At 38.2% G+C, this 20834-nt stretch overlaps 2 protein-coding genes across 3 annotated transcripts; one reads left to right on the top strand and one right to left on the bottom strand.

The window, feature by feature from the left end:
* Positions 1 to 625: 625 nt before the first annotated feature.
* nup155 (nucleoporin 155) lies at positions 626 to 17860 on the top strand. 2 transcript variants are annotated; one of them, XM_028026103.1, is made up of 34 exons: positions 626 to 782; positions 972 to 1139; positions 1922 to 2059; positions 2160 to 2256; positions 2387 to 2457; positions 2538 to 2630; positions 4268 to 4531; positions 4626 to 4699; positions 5535 to 5626; positions 5717 to 5814; positions 5889 to 6056; positions 6148 to 6248; positions 6757 to 6927; positions 7011 to 7121; positions 7291 to 7385; positions 7477 to 7562; positions 8071 to 8212; positions 8321 to 8387; positions 9208 to 9323; positions 10894 to 10997; positions 11138 to 11271; positions 11391 to 11582; positions 12438 to 12576; positions 12647 to 12782; positions 12865 to 13018; positions 13126 to 13230; positions 13869 to 14023; positions 14136 to 14265; positions 14358 to 14471; positions 15317 to 15437; positions 15526 to 15636; positions 15936 to 16072; positions 16168 to 16274; positions 17214 to 17860. In XM_028026103.1, the coding sequence occupies exons 2-34, from the start codon at positions 998 to 1000 to the stop codon at positions 17350 to 17352; spliced, it is 4104 nt and encodes a 1367-aa protein (XP_027881904.1). In that variant the 5' UTR covers positions 626 to 782; positions 972 to 997; the 3' UTR covers positions 17353 to 17860. The 2 variants fall into 2 exon arrangements, with proteins under 2 accessions (XP_027881904.1, XP_027881906.1); XM_028026105.1 differs by having other exon boundaries at positions 632 to 782; positions 949 to 1139.
* Positions 17499 to 20723, bottom strand: ora5 (olfactory receptor class A related 5). The gene has a single exon (XM_028026106.1). The coding sequence runs from the start codon at positions 20348 to 20350 to the stop codon at positions 19253 to 19255; it is 1098 nt and encodes a 365-aa protein (XP_027881907.1). The 5' UTR covers positions 20351 to 20723; the 3' UTR covers positions 17499 to 19252.
* Positions 20724 to 20834: the final 111 nt, after the last annotated feature.

The following is a 20834-nucleotide window of genomic DNA, read 5'->3' as shown; positions in this document are numbered from 1 at the left end:
TTTAAAGCTGGATTTTAAAACCAACAAGACTAGTTTTAAGGTTAAATTAAGGTTATAGTTAATGGTAGCTCTAATTTGAATGTGCAAAAAGTTTTCTGATTTGTGTTTATGTTGAGTTTGTGATACATTGTTATCTTTACTACTTCTTGTTTGTGTTTCTGGGAGGCGTAGTACCAAAATGACAACAGATTCAAGTTTGTTATTTGTAGACATTATTGGTGGATTAATGAATTTCAGAAGTCTTTTTATGCCTGAGTGAGACACAGAATAACAGTTTCCTAAACTGGTTAAAAAGATGTGAAAAAGCAATGAAAATCCTATGATTTTTTAAGAAGAGATAAAGGAAAAGGTTATTAACAATTAAAGGACTACTCTACTGGCTATGATAAATATTATCAGCACATAAATGTTTCCTATTGTTTACTTACGTATGTAGTACATTTTCCTATAAATACTGTAAAGAATAGTACGTCTTTTAGAACAATATGATTGCTCACACTCCATGCCAGTAGGTGGCGGTAGTGCACCAAAACATTACTTGCCAACTACCATTAAATAATGGTCTGATTGTTCAGACCAGTGGGTGGCAGCACCACCTTGTCTCGATCTCAAACAGCAAGTCATTTAGAAAGTAAAGAAGAAAACTTCCGCGCATGAGGTTGGCGGGTTGTTAGTTGCTTGTGTGTGTATGCCGGGTGTTTTTGTTTAAATTTGCAGCACAATAGACGCAACAAAACGCATCAGTTAACAAAGTCAGGCCCGCGCGGAACATTAGCATCCTGGTAAACTAACTAATTCACTTTTAAGAACACTGTTTTTGACTTTTAGCTAGTTGTTAGCTTGTATGCTACGTACTGCACGCATAACTCCAGTATACAGCTAACCGGCGCTATATTAACTTGCTAGCATTGGCATATTTTGACTCATAAAATGTTTTAATTTGCTCAGACACGTCTCTGCTTGACTCCCAGGTTAGTCAGCGGTGGGTTTCCCTGCCATGCCGTCCGTCGCTGGAGCCAGCAGCCCCGCAGCCGCGCTCGCCGAGGCGCTGGATAACTCTGCCCGGTTGATAGACAGACACCTGCAGGATGACCGCTGCTTTCCTGACCTGTCCGAGCTGCTCAGCGTCCCGTCACACAGTAAATCTGAATTTTTATCCCTAACATCAGAAGATAGGAGAAATGGGCGGGTCTGGGAAGTGAAAACAGCTCTTCACACCAATTGGGATTACTTTTAAACTTCTTAGAAATTAAATGATTTGCTCAGTTAAACACTCGAAATGTTAATCCCTCCTTAAAAGGGTGTCTGACTTTTCCACTATTAGTTTGGTTCTGTGTAATTTGTTTGCTTACATGAAAACAATTCCCTCCACATGAGATCGTTGAAGCATACATTCATTAATGCAAACATAAAGTATTTGTGTGATCCTGTAGAAGCAACATTCAGTACCAAGTACTTTGTTAGTGTATTTAATGAAATCAGTTTTGTGATCCAACTGGGCAGCCGAATGAAATGTCTTAACATTTTAGCATGTAGACATGAAATGTAGATTCAAATTTAAGACTCCTTTTTGCACACCATAGCAAATTGCAGTCACCACAAAATCAATTTGTGCAATCTTGCAAGTGATTTGCTATTCTGTATTTGGAAGGCATTTTCGGTGACGTCCACATAAACACTGCAATTCAATAATATATTTGGCCTCATATTTATTATGATAAACCCTATTTTCCCGATTCTTCTTTTACAGTGTGTCCTTCTGAGCAGAAATAACATTAGCATATAGGATAATATCCAACCAGTTATTATTATGTTCAAGCATTCCTTTGCAATACATTGTGCAGCTCTGTTTATGTTTGAGCTGAGAAATCAAATTATACACAGACTGAGCCATTTCTTAATTTTATTTATTCATTAACAGACATGCCGTCCATCTCTGGAGTGTCGGACATGGACTACCCTCTCCAGGGACCCGGCCTGCTCAGCGTACCAAACCTCCCAGAACTCAGCGCAGTCAGAAGAGTCCCACTGCCGCCTGAACTGGTGGAGCAGTTCAGCCGTATCCTTTCAGTCATTTAGGAATGGTTATCCTGCAATTTCATACCAGAGAAGCATGTTTTGTTTCCTCCTTTTCGATTTTCAGCTTAACTGTCTTATAGATATGCAATTTAATTGCATGATGGGAGTTTTTCCTGAGATCTCGCGAGCGTGGCTCACAATCGACAACGATATCTTCATGTGGAATTACGAAGATGGGTTGGTATTATTAGATGCAGTCATTTGAAAGGTTTCTCAAAGCCTGCTGAAATAGATTATTGGTCCTCACCAATTCCATTTGAGCCTTGGTTTATAATGTCTGTCTCTTCCTTTCTTGTGGTATTTATAGGGGAGATGTGGCCTACTTTGATGGCCTAATTGAAACGATTCTAGCTGTGGGTCTTGTTAGACCAAAACAAGGTATGGGCAAATACTTTTTGTATCTGTATTTTTCTTTCCTTTTTATTTGAGTTTGAGATCTTTTTCCTTTGTCTTCTCAGGGATTTTACAGCCACATATCCACTACCTCCTGGTTTTAGCCACATCTGTGGATGTAGTGATCCTTGGACTGAGTTTCCCCAAGAGCCAAGCTGGTAAGTTTGTCCTATTTATTGGATCATTGAATTTTTCTTGATGTTTCTGAGTGTTACTTGTATAAGTCATACCTTCAGGGTTCATGTGGATTAAACCTTTAAAACACATGTGTCAAACTCAAGGCCCGCGGGCCACATGTGGCCCGGTACGTCATTTTATGTGGCCCTCTCCCCCCACCACCGTTTTACAGCCCCATTGATTGACTTAAAATAGGTTTTGAGCACGAATTGACTACAAACTACATCTCCCATAATGCCTTCCGATTCTTACCAGCCAACATTACGGCTTCTCGCCACTAGAGTGCAGCAGAGTCACCTCAAGCTGATTATTAATTTTCCGACAAGCTAACAAGCTAAAGAGTCCCGATGTTTCAATCGAGGATTTTTACCGTCTCCTGCCCCCTGATTTGATGCCACAGCTTCCACTCCATGCAGCTCGTGTTTTTTCTCCATGTTTGGAAGCACCTATCTGTGCGAACAGATGTTTTCAATAATGAATTTAAACAAGACCAAGCACAGATCGCGCATTACTGACGAAAACCTACACGCCGTTTTGCGGATCGCCACAGAATAGAACTAAAACCAGACATGGACGAACTGATCAGGGGAAAACGGTGCCAGACATCCGGCCAGAGAACATTGGTAAGCACGAACAAACTAAATTTAAATAGAATGAATGTAAAACCAAAACTCAGTATACTGGAATATGCATATAGTTTATTGATTTTGCTTGTGTTTTGTTTTGTGTTTATTTCAATGAGGATGTGTGTGAGTTGGTGACAGGGTGAAGAGGATCAGCTTTGTGTTCAAGGACAGGCAACATCACCTAATTGTTTGGTTCTTATGTGAAATACATGTTCGTTGTGTAATAAATAACGAAAAAGTTTTGTGAATGAAGTTGAGAGTTAAGATCAAAACTTGTTTTTATTCTTTGTCTGCTTATCTTTAAAGCAGACAAAGATTAATTTTCCCAGCGAATAAAAACTGAAACATCGACAAGCTAACAAGCTAAAGAGCGAAGTTTAGCTGAGCAGTTTAAAAATACTGAGCATATTTTTAAATATTCTCAGTTTACAAATATGCTCAGTATTTTTAAACTGAGCAGTAATTTTACATCCATGCAAACTCAAATGTAATATTTAAAACTTGAATACATAAAATCAGTTATTTAACAATATGAGGTGTTGTTTAATTTATTTTTAACATTGTATTTTCATACATTTATGCTAGGGTTGCCCAAGTCTAGTTTTCCAGACCTATCACTCTGCAACTTTAGATGTGTTCTTTCTTTAACACACCTGGATCATTGACTCATTCATAGGCCTCTAGAGAACTGAGTTGCTGCTAATGAGGGAAGTCAACTTTTTGTCCGGGGTATGTTTTAGCAGGGACGCATCTAAAAGTTGCAGTCTGGAGGACTGCACTTGGGCATTCCTGATTTATACCGTCAATGTGGCCCATTGAGGGTGGCCAATATGCTGAAGTGGCCCTTGGTGAAATTGAGTTTGACACCCCTGCTTTAAAAAATGCAGCCAGAAGCTTTATATCGGTGCCTATTTTTATTAAGATTTGGTCAAACTACCGTAAATAAAACCAAGGTAACATATTAAACATTTTTGTGTCTGCATCTTTTACAGCATTAAATGACAGCATGTCTGGTGGGATGCAGCTTCTACCGGACCCCCTCTTCTCAATCCCGACAGACAACACCTACATCCTGTCTATCACCTCTACGGATCTGGGGCGCATCTTCATGGCAGGAAAGGACGGTTGTCTCTATGAGATAGCTTACCAGGCAGAGGCAGGTTGGCTCAGCCAACGCTGCAGAAAAATTAACCACTCCAAAAGCTCTTTGTCCTTCCTCATTCCCTCTGTGCTCCAGTTTTCTTTTTCTGAAGATGGTGAGAGGAAGGAACACATTTTCACATGAAATGAAGCTTTTGGCAGTCAAACGTTTCTGTTTGGTGATTCTGTTTTTGGCCCTGTACTCCACAGATCCCATTGTGCAGATTGCAATCGATAACTCTCGCAACACGCTCTTCACCCGCTCTGAGAAAGACGTCCTACAGGTATGAATGCAGTTCTGATCAGAAGTTTATATACCCCCTTGAGACCTGAATTTTGAGCTGTGAAAGAGGCTTTTCAGCTGTTCTGTTTTCAGGTTGAGGCAAATAATTTCAGGGATTTTTAAAAAGAAGAATTGGTTTTAATTTATAATAGATCTCTGGAGGGTTAATGCTGACCTTCTTATTCCGTTTCAAAACTAGTTTTGATGCGTGTTTGTAATTATTTTCCTGCTGGGGCACCCAACTCTGCAAGTTTCAATCATCTAAAAATAAGCAGATTTAGATGTGACGTTCTTTTTATTTAAATAAGAATTTTGTTCTGAAAGGAAATAAGATGGGTGTCTAAAGATAATGAAACTATGTGAAAGGGGCATAAAATTGTGGAAAAAGTGAACATTTATTTAAAAATTAGGTGCTAAGAAGGATTTCAAATCTCTTCCACAGTAATACAAATCTTTATTAGCAAAGATTTTTTCCACAGGATTCTGAATGTTTATTTTGGTATTTCAATGAATTATTTTGGTGTTGAGCTCCAAATGATTGAAGTTAGAAGGCCTTAATGCTTTTACATTTTGAGGTTAAAAAGGGACGTAATGGCAAGCAAACCACATGTTGTTTGCAATTGCTACCCTGTTACTAGGTTTGAAAGACTCTCCTCAACAACTCCAAACATTGCTCTCATCATTGTGGGAATTGACCATAAAATGTTTCTCCAGAGTTGTGTTAAATAACTCTTCAAGTGAATCCAGATTATTACTTTTAGTTATTTGGATTACAATCTTCACAAAAAGGTTGTGAAAATTCTACAGTGCGCTAAAATATTTCTCTATTTTTTTAGGTGTATGATCTGGGTGCTGATGGCCAAGGGATGAGTCGTGTAGCGACAATGTCGCAGAGCTCCATCATAGCGGCTGCAGGAAACATTGCTCGGTATGTTGGGATGTGCAGGTTTGTTCCTTTTGTGTCGATCAGTTATCTCACATTCTGACCAACTTTGTTTTTTTACAACTTTGTTTTTAGGACAATTGATCGTTCGGTCTTCAAACCCATCGTCCAAATCTCAGTCATTGACAGATCAGAGTCCTCGGATTGCCACTTGCTTGCCGTTACTCATGCAGGTAAAGATTTGATGTAAGGAGACAGATCTTTATTTTTTTCTTGGACGTTTGTAGTGACTTTGTTTTTTTTGTAGGTGTGCGCCTGTACTTCACTACCGCGCCTTTTGCACCTCAGCACCAGAAGCACATTGCTGTTCGCCCGAGCCTGCTGTCGTTGATCCATGTTCGGCTGCCCCCGGGTTTTTCCGCCTCCTCCACACTGCAGAAGCCCTCCAAAATCCACAAAGCTCTGCACAGCAAAGGTTGGAGACCAAATGTGATTCCCAAATTTAGCTATGTTTGTCTGATTTCTGTTACTGCTGTTGATGTGAAATTAAACATCTAATGCTGCAGGTGTTCTCCTCCTGGCTGCTTCGGAGACAGAGGACAGTGATATTCTGTGGTGCATCAACCACGACTCCTTTCCCTTCAAGAAACCCTTGATGGAAACTCAGGTTGCATATAACAAACAATTAGAAATTAGAATATCCAAATAAGGAGACTTGTATGTAGTGGATACATTTTAGCTCCATTTATAATTTATTTAACCTGTATTTATCCAGGATAAAGGTAAACCACTTATTTACAATCAGTTTTTAAGAAGTTATTTACTCACCATGTTATGTATTCATTGTGGGTCTTTAGTGATTCAGCTGCTGCTTTTAAGGTGAAATGTGTGAAAATATCATAAATGTAACCGAAGCTATTTGTTGGCTACAAAATATGCTTCCAATAAATATTAATTAAAATGCATTGGCACCTTTGGGGCTACCTGAGCTTTTTAGAACTCATCTGAATTAAAGAAAATCTGCATTAAAGTCGACTCCTGTTAAAAACCACTAATTACATGTTATGTCAGCAAACCAAACTGAAAACACAGCGATTGAGATCTAGTGTGAAAAGCTCCAAATATTATTACATATTAAATATAATATGTATATTTTCTTGTACATTTTATTGCAGATGATGTCTAATGTTGATGGACATTCTTGGGCTCTTTGTGCCCTTAACGATGAGAAGCCTCCCAAGATTTTTACTCCTCTGAACAAGGAGCATATCCCCATCACAGATTCACCTATGGTCGTCCAACAGCACAACATTCCCGCGCAGAAATTCGTCCTTCTTTCTGCAAAGGTTAAAAACGCAGTCACTCTTCATCACTTTGAAATTTAATCTTAGTTTAAGAGTTTTTTTTCTAAACTCTTTCTACCTTTCAGGGAAGCCACATCTTTCAGAAGCTGCGTCCGGTTGATCAGCTGCGCCACCTCCTGGTCAGCTGCGCTGCAGGAGAAAGTGAGGATATTGAGCGCTTCTTCAAGCTGCACAGGGTAAAGTGCTTTTCTGCTGCTGTTGGTGCTTAAAGAACCTTGATGTGTTGTTTTGAACCTGCATTATGCACAGATGTAAGCAACATGTTATAATCAGCAAACGTTTTACAACTATTAAATTCAGACATCTCATAATCATACATCTATATATTTATCTTGTTTTATTTAGGAGGAGCAAGCCTGTGCCACAGCACTCATCCTGGCTTGTTCCAACGCTGCCTGTGACAGAGAGGTCTCCCAATGGGCCACCAGAGCTTTCTTCAGGTCAGATAATGATTCTTGCCCTTGCACAGCCATGATTGTTCGCATTATGTGGACGCTAAAGACGGTTCTTTCTTTTGTGTGTTGGGATTAGATATGGAGGAGAAGCACAGATGAGATTTCCTGCTGCCATGGCAACACCCAGTACTGTTGGGCCTGTGATGAGCTCTCCAGCACCGGGTTAGTGTAAAGATTTGTTGGAGATAGATCTGTTGCAATAATATATTTTGCTGGGTGATAAATCGTCCCTGAAATAAATGCAATAAATGAAAATGTTGTTTTGAGACCATTTTGTAGTAAAATATTGAAAAAGGCATAATAATGCAAGTTCGCCCTCTCAAAGACTAATGAACTTTAATTTTGGAAAGAACTCAGCAATTGGAAATGGAAGATATTTAACAAATAAAACATGACAACCAACAACGATAAATAAGAAGGAAATAAAAACTACATTCAACCGAATCAGTTACGTATTGCCTTTCGAAAAATATTAATCAGAATGGAAATTTTTGATCTTATTTTAATTTATATTGTGATCAATTAATTAATTGCTTATTGGGAGAGGCTTAGTTTTAGATGTATCTTCGTTTAAAAAAAATAAAACTGTTGTCATAAAATTTAAAACCCCGTTCACACTACGAAAGGACGTAATTTATTTATTTTAATTTATTTTCATTACCTGTTTCAGGTGTGGTGCCTCCTGCGTTTGCAACACCATTTGCACCGATGCAGTCTGGATCTGCACCCATCACTCCGATGTCGGCTGGTCCTGAGGTGATTTTCTCCGGAAAACACAACGGCATTTGCATCTACTTTGCTCGCATTCTTGGGTAATTCTACATGATTTTCTCATCCAAACCTGCATATTTTATGTAGAGCTCTGAATGCTGATGTTTACCTGTGTTGACCTCTAAATATGCCTCCTTCAACACTAACAGAAATCTATGGGATGGGAGTCTTGCTTTTGAGAAAACGATGAGCAACGGAAATCAGACTGTCAGCATTGTAAGTACAATAACATTTTAAAACTCCATCTCGATGTTCCTGGTAAATGGAAACGTACTACCTCCCTATTAGGTCCTTTTTCTGGGGTAGTTTTCCACTTTTTTCTTTTCTCTGGTAAATACAGTGGAGACAGTAATAATAGCTTCAGAAAACTCATGGTTCTCAGAAAAGGACCCTAATTTGGAAGCACACCTTTAGTTTTAACTTAACAGATATGTTAATCAACGTCATTGTGTTCATGTACAGCCATTATTCTGAAGAATTATCTGACATTGTGCCACAGAGATTTCTGATGGCATCGTGCAAGTATTTAACATTCTGTACAAGTCTATGATCTTCTCTCATGGGCACTGTTCCCTCCATTAGCATTACAGTTATTGGCTTTTACACGTCTTGATGACACGAACCTGGATTTCAATTTGAGGAAATTAAACCTGAGATTTGAGGGAATTTGATCATGTCTCCAGTGTCTCATTGGCTATCTGAGCCAATGCCTGAATTACTGTGTGACATTTGTACACTGCTCCCTCTACATAATACACTTTCAGGTTGAAGATTGTTAATTTTACTAGGGTTTTTTTTTCCAACTCTGGGATTTTGGGAGCATCTATCAGTTTTAGTATATTTGAAAATATGATTAAAGGAAATTATTGGGTTCTGTTCTAAGGCACATTTGTACTGAATTAGCCTATTTGATTATTAATATGTTTCATTTTTAGAACAATGTGTCTTTTTAACTGCTTTATATTGTTTCATCATTATTACATTATATACCGCCAAATTGTGTGATTTTTATTTTTTTAATTTGTTGTTCTCACAGTTGGAAAGCACCGTTGACTCATTTGAGCTTGAGGCCATCCTCCTGCAGCTCAGAGGTTTACAGGAGTTCCTTGATAAAAACTCTCAGCTCAGCCCATCTTCTCTAGGTGCTGCAAGGTAAGAAACCTTTCCTGAAAGTATTTCATCAGAACAATGTTTTTGTTTTGGCAGCTGATCTCTACTTCACTTGTTATTTAATGGTAAACAGTAATTTTATATTTTTATATTTGTCAACTTTAGTGTAAATACAAAAAAATTATTATTATTTTCATTATTTTTCAATTGAATCACCAAAACGTAAAGCTAGACCCACATTTGATCTAAGTCTAATTTATGTCCACAGTTTTGGTTACCAGATATTTAATCCCAATTCTCTTATCTAAAGGATAAAAATATAATAATTTTATTGAGCTTTTTACTGTGATTTACATTTGAATCAAATTCATAATATTTGGTTCCCCATTAGAACCTAAATTGATGCAACAATTCTTCTGGGTTTTAAGAGAAATTGTGTTTAAGCTGGACCTTCTTTTTAAATGTCAAATACTGCATTGATTTTTGTTTATCTTTATTTTATAGGACATAATAAATGTAGAGCCAATAAAAATGATGGCACACAATGCTTAAATACAGATATCAAGTTTATGGTGTTATAGGTCTGGTTGTAAAAACAGCATAATAAAAAGTCTGAAATAATTCTTTTCCAAACAGCAGAATTAATTGCAACATAATCGATTAGTTGTGTTTAGAAAATGCAGCTATTTATCCAAATGTCTCCAATATTATAAAAACTACATGGAGAAATGTAGACCTTAGTCTGGAAAAGTTTGGAGGTTGGACTTGAGAAATGTGGAGGAACTTTATGATAACAAGCCCTGCAGTGAGGGTTTGCTTTGCTGGAATAAAGCTGCAGGTCTTTTTCATTTTAGCTACTTGAGTCTGGTTACCAGCACATCATTAGCGCTTATCAGCAGCAACATTCAGCATCCAGCTCTCCTGCTTCCTCAGATGGGATTTTAAAAAGAGAAATCCATCTGAGGAGGCAGATGAGCTGGCCAGTTTGGACTAAATATACAGGATATCTGTCAGAATTATTTTGGTGACTATTTCTGCCCATCTGAGTTTTAATCAGAAGAAAAACAAATTCAGAGATTTGAAAGATGAATCAATCAGACTGGGTGCATTAAAAAAGCAGCTGCAGGATGCTGGTTCCACTGCTTTTCCTCGACTGCACTCGCATTAGACACTGGAATTGGAGAGAATAATACCTGGAGAACTCTTCAGATCACAATTGTTTTACTTGTGCAACAAAGTATGTTTATGATTGACATTGCAAAGCGCTGCTGAATATGATATTTGGTAGGATATTATATTTCAAATGCAATGCGGTCAATATATCTTACATATCTTTATGACAAAGATGGTAAACTCAAAAACAGTGGCGGGAGTGTTCGGGGAAACCCTAATTGGATTCATTATTGCAATATTTAACAATATCACATTTTTTTGTGTTGTCCTAATATTGTATCAATCAAAGCTATTAAAAATTATTTAGAATATTTGGGCATATTTACATGAGCTTTCTGATCTCGAAACGGAACTTTCTTCACTTTTTAATGTCACTTTGTCTCTCTCTTGCTTCCTTTTTAAACTTGAATGATTTTCCTTCTGTTCTGGCCCTCGTTAGCTTCAGCTCCCCCGCCAACCTGCAGCAAAGGCTGCTGGGATTTATGCGCCCTGACGGAGCCAGCTCCCAGCAGGTGCAGCAGGAGCTCCAGAGGAAATATCACAGTGAGTTTCAGCACTTCCCTCTGTCTTTTCATATAAAGGCTACAAAGGAAAGACGTATTTACTTTGTAGTCAACGCTGTTCACTGAACACTAATGGGTTTACTCTTTACTAACAAGATTAATTTCCATTTTGTTCTTCAGCTAAGGCTCAGGTCTATGAGAAAGCATCTCTGCAGGGGATCCAGCAGCTTGTGTATCGCTCTTACCAAACTCTGGCACTTTGGAAACTCCTCTGCGATCATCACTTCAGCCTCATTATGTCTGAGCTGCCAAAGGTACTTGTGAGCATAAATACTTGCCTATTCTAAGCAGATGTCTCATATTTCCTTGCTTTGAGCCCCCCTAAAAAGCTCTGCTGCCTCATTTGTGCTTGGTGCCATTTTTGTATTCACAGGAGTTTCAAGAGCAAATGAAGGGGGCGTGTTTTAAGGATGTAGTGACCAGAGGCAAGGAGTTATCTGGAGCTCTGGTCACAGGGCTTATTAATGTCTATATTAAAGACAACGCCTCCGTGGACGCCATCAGCAATCACCTCCGAGACCTCTGTCCGCTGCTGTACAGCACTGATGACAGCGTTTGCTCAAAGGTACGCACAGCGCATCACAAATGCTTCTTCATATTATGTTGCATTACAGTCACAGTTGTCCATGTGTTTCATTGAAGTGATGGATCAACATAAAGTAGTGTAATAATTAAATAATGAAAAAACCTGAACAGTGTGCTCTTTATTGCTGCAACCAGGGATTATGTTAATCATTGATTATTCTGATGATTAATTAGGAAAAAAAGTTTTTGCATTTCAGCCTTTTTTATACAATATTCTAAATACATTAAAAGATGCAAACAATAATTCCATCCTCTTCTTTTAAAATAAGAAAATAAACCTTTTATTTCCTAAAATGCAATAGCATTACTTCAACCAAGTACAAATAATGGTTTTTCCATTATTTGTTTTAGTTGCATCTGCAACTAAAACAATACTTAAAACAGCGACAGGTGAAAAGCTCAGCTCTTTCTGCTTGATTTAACATTAATGCAGTGTTGGACTGGTCTGTGTTATTATTTATTATTACTTGATTAATGATTGGACAAAATCTCTCAAAAGGTTCTTGAGAGATTTTGTTTTACAGAATTTGAACCAGGTGAAGCTAAAACCATTCCACTTGAAGAGATTTTGGTGGATTATTTTACCAGACAATGTTTTTTAATCTTAACTGCTAAATGTATATATTTTTGTTCAGTTTTGGCTTAATTACTGTTGTTTTTTCAGCAAATGGCCGTTTTTTATCAGTATATTCCAGTTAAGGATTAATCTATTATTAAATTAGTTGACGATTATTTCAATAATCAATTCCTCCCGATTAATCTGATTGCTTCATCCAATCTGCAAAGACTTTTGGGAAACCGAGGTCTTGTTGACCATATAGTTTCCTGTTCTTAGGCCAACGAGTTGCTGCAGAGCTCGAAGCAAATCCAGAACAAAGTGGAGAAGGAGCGAACGCTGAGAGAGTCTCTGCAGCTCTACCAACAGATCAGCCAACATACAGACCTGCCGCTTGTTTGCTCCCAGTACAGACAAGGTGTTGTGGATTTCACTGCCACATTTTCTGTTTTTAGCATTCGACTTGCTGATGCTTTTTGTCGTTTCAGTGCGTTTCTACGAAGGAGTTCTCGAGTTGTGCCTCACAGCAGCAGACAAAAAGGATCCACAGAGGCTAGGACCCCACTTCTATAAAAATGGAGAGCCTGAGGAGGACAAGGTGGGGCTGCAGGCCTTCCAGGAAAGGTAAGACCACAAAGAAACAACTCTACAGTTCTCTGTATCTGGGCTGGCTGTCGTCATAAACTAGTTTCCTCTTATTTTCCAGACTTTCTTGTTATAAGTGCATCACAGACACCATGCAGGAGCTGGTGAACCAGAGCAAAGCTGCCCCTCAGTCGCCCAGCGTTCCCAAGCAGCCCGGACCCCCCGTCATGACCTCCGATCCCAACATGCTAAGCAACGAAGAGGCTACTGCACACGTGAGTTAAAAAAAAAAAAGGGGGGGAAGGGGGGTCAGCTGCTCACTTTCCTTCATCCTTATGTAAATGATCTGCATTTCTAATGAGGACCTGTCACTGCCCTGTAGTTTGAGCAGGTGCTCGGCTTGGCCCAGAGGTCCCAGGACGAGCTGTTTCACATCGCCCTGTACAACTGGTTGATCCAGGCTGACCTGACGGACAAGCTGCTGGAGGTAATGCTACTATGTTCCTGCATCACTAGTAGTTTCTCTTTGAATCAGCGGTCATTTTTCTCAAAATGCACTTTTTTTTAGGGGATTTTCATACAGATTTGTTTTGAGTCTACAGGTGTAAAATGAGGTAGAACTGGATTTCTGAAGAGAAAAAAACTTTCATATATTATCCAAACAGAAAATTGCATACACTTTTCATTCATTCTAAGCTTTTCACATTCTACTATATTGTACTATTTGCTAGCTGTGAATGATAAATCCTTTTTTCCTTTTTTAAGCAAGTTTGGGCGCACGCAATTGAAAAGTTCTAATCCACACTGGATGAAATGCTCAAATATATAACTACCTACTCCTGAAACTGAATTACAAGCATTTATTCTGATGCAAACTTCTGACTGGAACTGCAACATTCAGTTTCACACAGAACATTCAAACAAGTTGATTTTCTTTTTACATGCATTGAAATCATTGAATGTAAATGGGAAAGACCTGAGAGAGGCCATGGAACTTTATTGTAAAAACATATTAAATCTCAGCTTAGGGATTTGTTTTATACATTGTGTATTTCAGGAATTCGTAACATTTATTCTTTTAAAATCCCCATAGATCTTCAACTTTTTTTGACTTCTGTTTCCCAGGTGAATTCTCCTTATCTTGAAGAACACCTGATGCATATAATAAAACAGGACCAGAGTAAGGTTCACAACATGGACCTGTTGTGGCGCTACTACGAGAAAAATCGCAACTTTGGCAAAGCAGCTCACGTCTTGGCCCGCCTTGCTGACATGCACAGGTCTGAGCAGAACAGGAGAAAAGTTTTACCTGTATTTTCTTTTTTCACATCAAGTTCTTTTGTAACAATTATTATTATTATTATTTTTTTTACTTTCTCTTGGATGTTCAAGCACTGAGATCTCCCTAAAGCAGCGTCTAGAGTACATCGCTCGAGCCATCCTGTCTGCAAAGAGTTCCTCCTGCATCTCTGCTCAGGCTTCTGACGGAGAATTCCTTCACGAACTGGAGGAAAAGATGGAGGTACGTCAACCTGACTGACAGTCAAGAGGCGTGCTAACCTGAGATTACTTCAGGCACTTCTTTAATGTTTGCATGTTTCCACTTTCTTCCAGCTTGTCCGCATTCAACTGCAGATCCAGGAAACCCTGATCAGGCAGTACTCCAGTCATCCCTCAGTGAAAAACGCCATCTCACAACTGGACTCTGAGCTTATGGACATTACAAAGGTACCTCCAAACATCAGAGAAATACGATTTTTACTGTTGATTGCAGGGTTCACATGTTTTAATGCATTAAAGTTGCATTAAAGCAACTTTAATGCTTGAGTTTCAATTAAATACATTTTCAATGTTTGGATAGTGCTTGATTTCTGTGTAATGTCCTTGAAAGTGCTTAATATGGCACAGTTTTCTAATAAAGTGCAATCTAACGTTTGATTAAAAGCCTAAACTTGGAAAACTATAGTTGAAGCCAGATATTTTCATACACCTAATAAAAAGACATATAAATTTATTTTCTCGCTGTGTGAAGTTAATTTAAACTTTTTTTTGTTTTAGGTCAGTTAAAATTGTGAGAAATAATTTCTATTTGCTAAATACCAGAAAACTTTGTGGGAACATTTCATTGTTGCTTTTGTTACTTTCTTTGTAGATTGTATTTAAGCATTTAATATTAGCAGGAAGCTAATTTACCTTAACACAGTTTATTTGGATTGTTTCAGTGTATTGAACATTTATTATTTCTAATGGCTCAAAGACTTATTGATTGTCTTATTTTATATGTTAAAGTTATTGAAATTGGGGGATTTTAATTTTTTTAAAATTGGTGTTTTGTTCTTGGACCAGTCGTATGTGATGGAGACATTTCAAAACATAAAATTGTGCTATATTTTAGTTCACCTTGTGTCTGCTGTAGAATGTAGTTTTGTAGTTCATTTTTATTAGTTTTATCTCCAAAGTTTGATGCTGGAAAAGTTTCAAACCGTACCTGGAAAGTGCTTGAATTTTACTGTGGGGAAGTGTATGATTCTTGTGTAACGCAAAATTATCAAAAAAAAATTTCTGCCACACAGCTCTACGGAGAATTTGCTGACCATTATAAACTTTCTGAGTGCAAGCTGGCCATAATTCACTGTGCAGGACACTCGGACCAAATACTGGTCCACTCACTATGGCAGGAGATCTTGGAGAAAGGTGAATTAAAATCGAGACCCTGTGGAATATTTCATCTTTCTTTCTATTCAACACATGTCCCTTACTCTTGGGGTGTTTTGTCTTTCAGAGCTGAGCGACAGTGTGGCCATGAGTCCAGCAGACAGGATGAGGTCCCTCAATCTGAAACTGGTTACACTGGGGAAGATTTACGCTGGAACACCCAGATACTTCCCTCTGGGTATGTTTCAGTCATGTTCAGTTTTAGGATTGTTGTTTACAATTTAGTATTATAATTAGGCAACCTTTCTGCATGTTTTAAGTGAGCGTGTCCCTGAGGCGCAAGTCTGTTTAACCAAACAGCTGCTCGTGCTCTTAATTATCCACATTTTACAAGCAGCCTGTTCAAACATGTCATGTCTGTGGAGACATAAATTTGAGGTAGATTGTCTTTGGTTTTGGGACATAATCAGTTTTTTCCCCAGGTGCCAACACGATGAGTGTGCCGTGTTAACGAGGAATGATGTGTTTTGATTGCAGAGTTTCTTGTAAAGTTTCTGGAGCAGGAAGTCTGCCGACTGAACTGGGATGTGGGATTTGTCACATTTACGATGCTGGAGATCGGAGTACAGCTGCCACGGCTTCTGGAGGTTTATGATCAGCTCTTCAAATCCCGGGTATTTCCCTTCAGTTCAGATGTTTAGATTTTGTTTTGAACATGAATGGATAAAATAATGTTCCTCAATAAATAATGTGATCTGTTGTTAACTAGGATCCCTGCTGGCTTCGGTTGAGGAAACCTCTACATTTGGTGGAGTGCATCCATGTGCTTCTCTCAGGATATGTGGACGACCCCAGCAGAGTGGCAACATATGACAGGTTAGCAGTGTCACTAGGCCTGTCGCGATAACAAATTTTGCTGGACGATAAATTATTCCTGAAGTTATTGCGATAAACAATAATATTGTTGTTTTGACACCATTTTTAAGTCATATAATGGTAATGGCAAAATAGTAATGCAAGAGCACATTCTAAAAAATTAGCAAACGTTAAATACAAATGAACATTTAACACTAGACCTGGAAGAAATTTTAAATATCCAAAATAAATAAACAAAACAACAAATAAAATGAATTTCGAAGTCTTTGTAAACAAAATTGTCCTTCAAAAAAGGACTAGTTGAGACCAAACCATCAAACTGAAGACTTTTATCATCCAGTTTTTGGTAGAAGGAGAGAAGAAAAGAGATAATCAATAAATCATGCCAGTGAAAATAAGTCAGTTTGTTTTAATTTGTCATGCGAGTAATTGATTTATTGATTATTGTGACAGGCCTAACTGTCACTTCACCTCCTTGCCTGTAGTGGGCGATGTAAGAAAAGACTGAGGCTTTTAAGTTGTGGGTGGTAAAGGTTGCAATGTCCTTTTTTACGTTTGCAGGAAAATATTCATTTAAGATACAATTTTGGATTTTGAATTTTGGATCAATCTGGATTTTCCCTCAATCCAGATTGATTGTGTGTAAAAATGGCAGACTATAAGGAAAGAAAGACATAAAAAAAACAACTGGTCATTATGATGACCATTTTTCTGTAAAAAATTTGCGTTTAGTCAGTTCTACTCTCTGATGTGCAAAGTTTAAACTGTTATTGGAATTTTCACAAATCCGTCCACATCATGTATATATGTTGTAATAATGTGGTTGAGCCAGCATTGGGTAAATGACTGCCCCACAGTGATTTGTGAAAAAAGTACGACAACCAATGACGATGAATCTGTATCATCAGGCTGCTGTTAACGTTGTGTAATATTTTCCAGGCGCCGATTCACCAACGTTTGCCTTGACAACATCTGCGGATACCTGGTGGAGCTGCAGTCTTTAAGTCCAAACTCAGCCCTTCAGCAAATAATCGGCAACTTCAAGTCCCTGCAGGCAAAGCTGGAGAAGCTCCATTGACAGGACCTACATTCTTCATCAATAAACAGTTGGCTGACCTCTGGCTGGTACTCTGCTGGCCTTAAACAAAGAGACCTGGCATCGTATTTGTTGGCATTTGTTATGATGAGAGACTGGCAAAGTGACAAGTTTTATAACTTATTTCCTACCTTTTTTTTTTGTTAGTTTGAATATTGTGCGGAGTTTTGAAAAGACTGCTTGTAATTTGCATTGTTTGCAAATAGCTGTTTGATATCTAGAAATGGAGGGTCTTTCAATAATGTCTTTATTAAAAACTCATGAAATCTGTTGCATATATTAAAACCTAGCTCAATTTGAGCCTCATTTTGGGACATAGAGTCAATTCAAGCATCACATCACAAGGTTTTGACTGTTTTACCAGTTTATTTTGTATTTATGTACATACCTTGGCTTTAACATTATCGTTGCAAAACCTCTCTTGCAAACCTGTGGGTTAACAGAAAATGATTGTTTGGACATTAAAACCGTGCCATTATGTATAAGAGTTTTTCTGACTCTTGAGTTGGTGCTGTTCATAATTTTACCTATACTAAAAAAATCAGACCTAAGTTTGGGCAGGCTAATAAAACAGTTTTAGAAAAAAATCTAACTTGTCATGACTTTTGTGGATCTATTCTCATTTAAGTGTGACCTTATTTTAAGTTGCTGGAGTAATTAGATGTGAAGGGCACCAGGTTGCTCCTTAATGTGACACTGGTCATGCAATGCAATTATCTTTAATTTGAAACCTCACTCAGGACTTCCTACTGTAATAACTAACAAGGTGCTAATTAGTGTCAGTCTCCAATTAGCTAAACTCTAGTGGATAATTATAGTTAATTTATATTCTCATGGAAAATAAACTCATTTTGTTGCTGTGTGGACATAAATTGCACAGTTTAATTGAGGTCAAAACAATGTTTGATTTCTAACATTTTTAAATATAAGCTTTGATATAATCTTTAAACTTGTAAGGTGAAAAGATTGGAATAGTTTAGTAGAGATTAAATATTTGTGCAGAACTGAAACTTGAGATTATTTTAGGTTATTTTCCACCTTTAACGTGGAGTGCAACTAAGATGCAAACTAACCGCCATTTGATTTGTTTACGACTTTAAGTCTTCCAGCGTAAATACCTGTAGCAATATATACAGAATACAATTAACAGTATATAAAATTCAGCTTTTCAACTAGCATTTTCTTGAAATGACAAAGGATTAAATGTAGCCTTCTGTACGAAAGTATTAACAGAAAGGTACAATAAACTCATAGCATGATTCATACAAAGTCTGAAAAGTCATTTGCTTTATTATTTACCATATCTAGTTAAGTAGGGATGTTTTTTTTAAATAATCTTCTAAAGGGTGAACATCTATTAAGGTTTAATAAATCTAGTGGTTTTCATATTTAACATTTGATCATGTTAAACTGATGCACTAATCAGCCACATCACACATTATATCCATCAATAGTAGGGTTTTTAATTGTATTAGTTGGCCAAAAATGTTAAAACAACCATTACACTACCACCTTAATCCCTTGAAAACTTTAAATTCAGTTTGATCTACATTAACAGTTATTGTACTTAATCTGAAATTAGTGGTATTACAGCAAACAAACCCTTCTGATAACGTCTACTCAAATGCATGTTTCTACTATTTTGATGATTTGTGTGGGTCAGAGCTTCATTGAGTCCTTGAGGTTGGAAAACCCTGGATCTGTCCACAGATCCTCAGTCAGTGTTAACTAGCTGGATCAATCAAAAGTATAAATATTACTTATAGTCAGAAGAAACAGTTTGGTAAACATTAAAACATTATTTTAAACCTAACACTACCAAGTGTATGAATATTCTTGAATTTAACTGTAGCATCACGGACTTTCCGTTTGACATTTCCTATCATTTACACAAACGAGAAAGTTTTTTCACTCCATGCAGAAAAATATAAGGGATGATGCAGGTGTAGGCGGCTCCGATGTAACTGGCCAGCTCCATCATCAGTGGTGAATCCTGGATGCTGTTGCTGATGCGCAGAATTAGATGAGACACCCAACAGAGGAGCACCACAGTGGCCACAGCCACCACGCTCTTTGCTGCCCTCACCTGAGAGCTTGCGTTATTACTCTGCTTAGAGGGTATCTGCCTGGACTTTGAGTGGTTTGGTTGAGCTTCTGCTCTGGAATCTGTTTTGTTGGCTAAGGGAGAACTGTGTGGACTTTTACCCAGGCATTTTCCATTTGGACACGAAGAAACATGCTCAGTTGGTGAAGAAGACTCTTTGAGGTCTTTATGGGAGTCTTGAACAGAAACACTGCTGACTGACCTTTCTGACTTGTCTTGTTTAACCTTGACCCGATGAGAGGAAACGCTCTGTATGCGCTTGCGATGTTGGAGCAAAGTTAAAACAATTTGGATACTTGCAACCCAGATCCCTGCAACAGGTAAAGCATTAGCCAGTGATAAGAAAATGACCTCATATGTTTCTCTGGAAAGCACATCGGGGAAGACATCTATGCAGTTTTCATGGCTCTCATTTTTCACCTCCTGTGAAACGAAGAAAAGGCGAGGCATGCTGAAGATGGCGGACAGTGTCCAGCTCCCGGCCAGTAGACACCCCAGCAGACGGAGGTTGTCCAGCTGCACAGGTGCACCTCCACGCTTGAGAGAACCAACTAGCTTCTGGTGCCAAAAGATGCAGATGATAAGGGTGGTGAAGAGGCTGCTGGTTTCTGAGAGGTCAGAACTGAAGTGAAAAATGCCGCAGAAGCTCAGTCCCAAGAACCATCGGCCAGCAAAGTCTTCCATGGTGACAGGGATGTCCACCAGGTAGTTGGTAATGAGGTTGGAGACAGCCAGGTTGATTAACAGGATCTCATTGGTACGGATTTCAGATTTCTTTCTGGGAAGAGAGGCTATCACCAGCCAGTTGTTTCCCAGGATGCCTGCAATGAACATGAGTATTCTGACGATGGATTGAATTAACTTATCTGCATCCATACTGACACTGGATCAGGCACCAACTACAGTGATGTAGAGGGTTTTACACACAGGTTGTACAGTCTGAAGAAAGCTTCAGGCATTTATAGAGAGCAGAGATGCCCCACCCAACAACTGCAGCCCAAACAGTATTTTCTGTCAGGTTGCCCAGCAGAGAGGAAGGCAGAATCTCACAGTGAATGTAAACACATCTTGATGTGTTTACATTGACAGACCCCGGAAAGAGCCAGTCAGTCTTGTCAAAGTACGACAGACATTTCTGTAGATTTCTAGTTCCACGTTCATTTCCAGATGATGAATTTTGCAGACATCTGAGAGATTTGAAAACTATAACCCTTTAATCTATCTATCTATCTATCTATCTATCTATCTATCTATCTATCTATCTATCTATCTATCTATCTATCTATCTATCTATCTATCTATCTATCTATCTATCTATCTATCTATCTATCTAATAGAAAGTGAAGTAGTTCATCGGGTC

Source organism: Xiphophorus couchianus, chromosome 8 (genome assembly GCF_001444195.1).
Source record: "Xiphophorus couchianus chromosome 8, X_couchianus-1.0, whole genome shotgun sequence".
Taxonomy (NCBI): Eukaryota; Metazoa; Chordata; class Actinopteri; order Cyprinodontiformes; family Poeciliidae; genus Xiphophorus; species Xiphophorus couchianus.
This window is presented reverse-complemented; position numbering and strand designations above follow the sequence as displayed.

Coding starts and splice junctions, on each gene's coding strand:
- nup155 (XM_028026103.1), top strand. CDS start 998: ATGCCGTCCGTCGCTGGAGCCAGCAGCCCCGCAGCCGCGCTCGCCGAG. Junction 2,458..2,537: donor TCTTGTTAGACCAAAACAAG/GTATGGGCAAAT, acceptor TTGTCTTCTCAG/GGATTTTACAGCCACATATC. Junction 16,275..17,213: donor AGAGTGGCAACATATGACAG/GTTAGCAGTGTC, acceptor AATATTTTCCAG/GCGCCGATTCACCAACGTTT.
- ora5 (XM_028026106.1), bottom strand. CDS start 20,350: ATGGATGCAGATAAGTTAATTCAATCCATCGTCAGAATACTCATGTTC.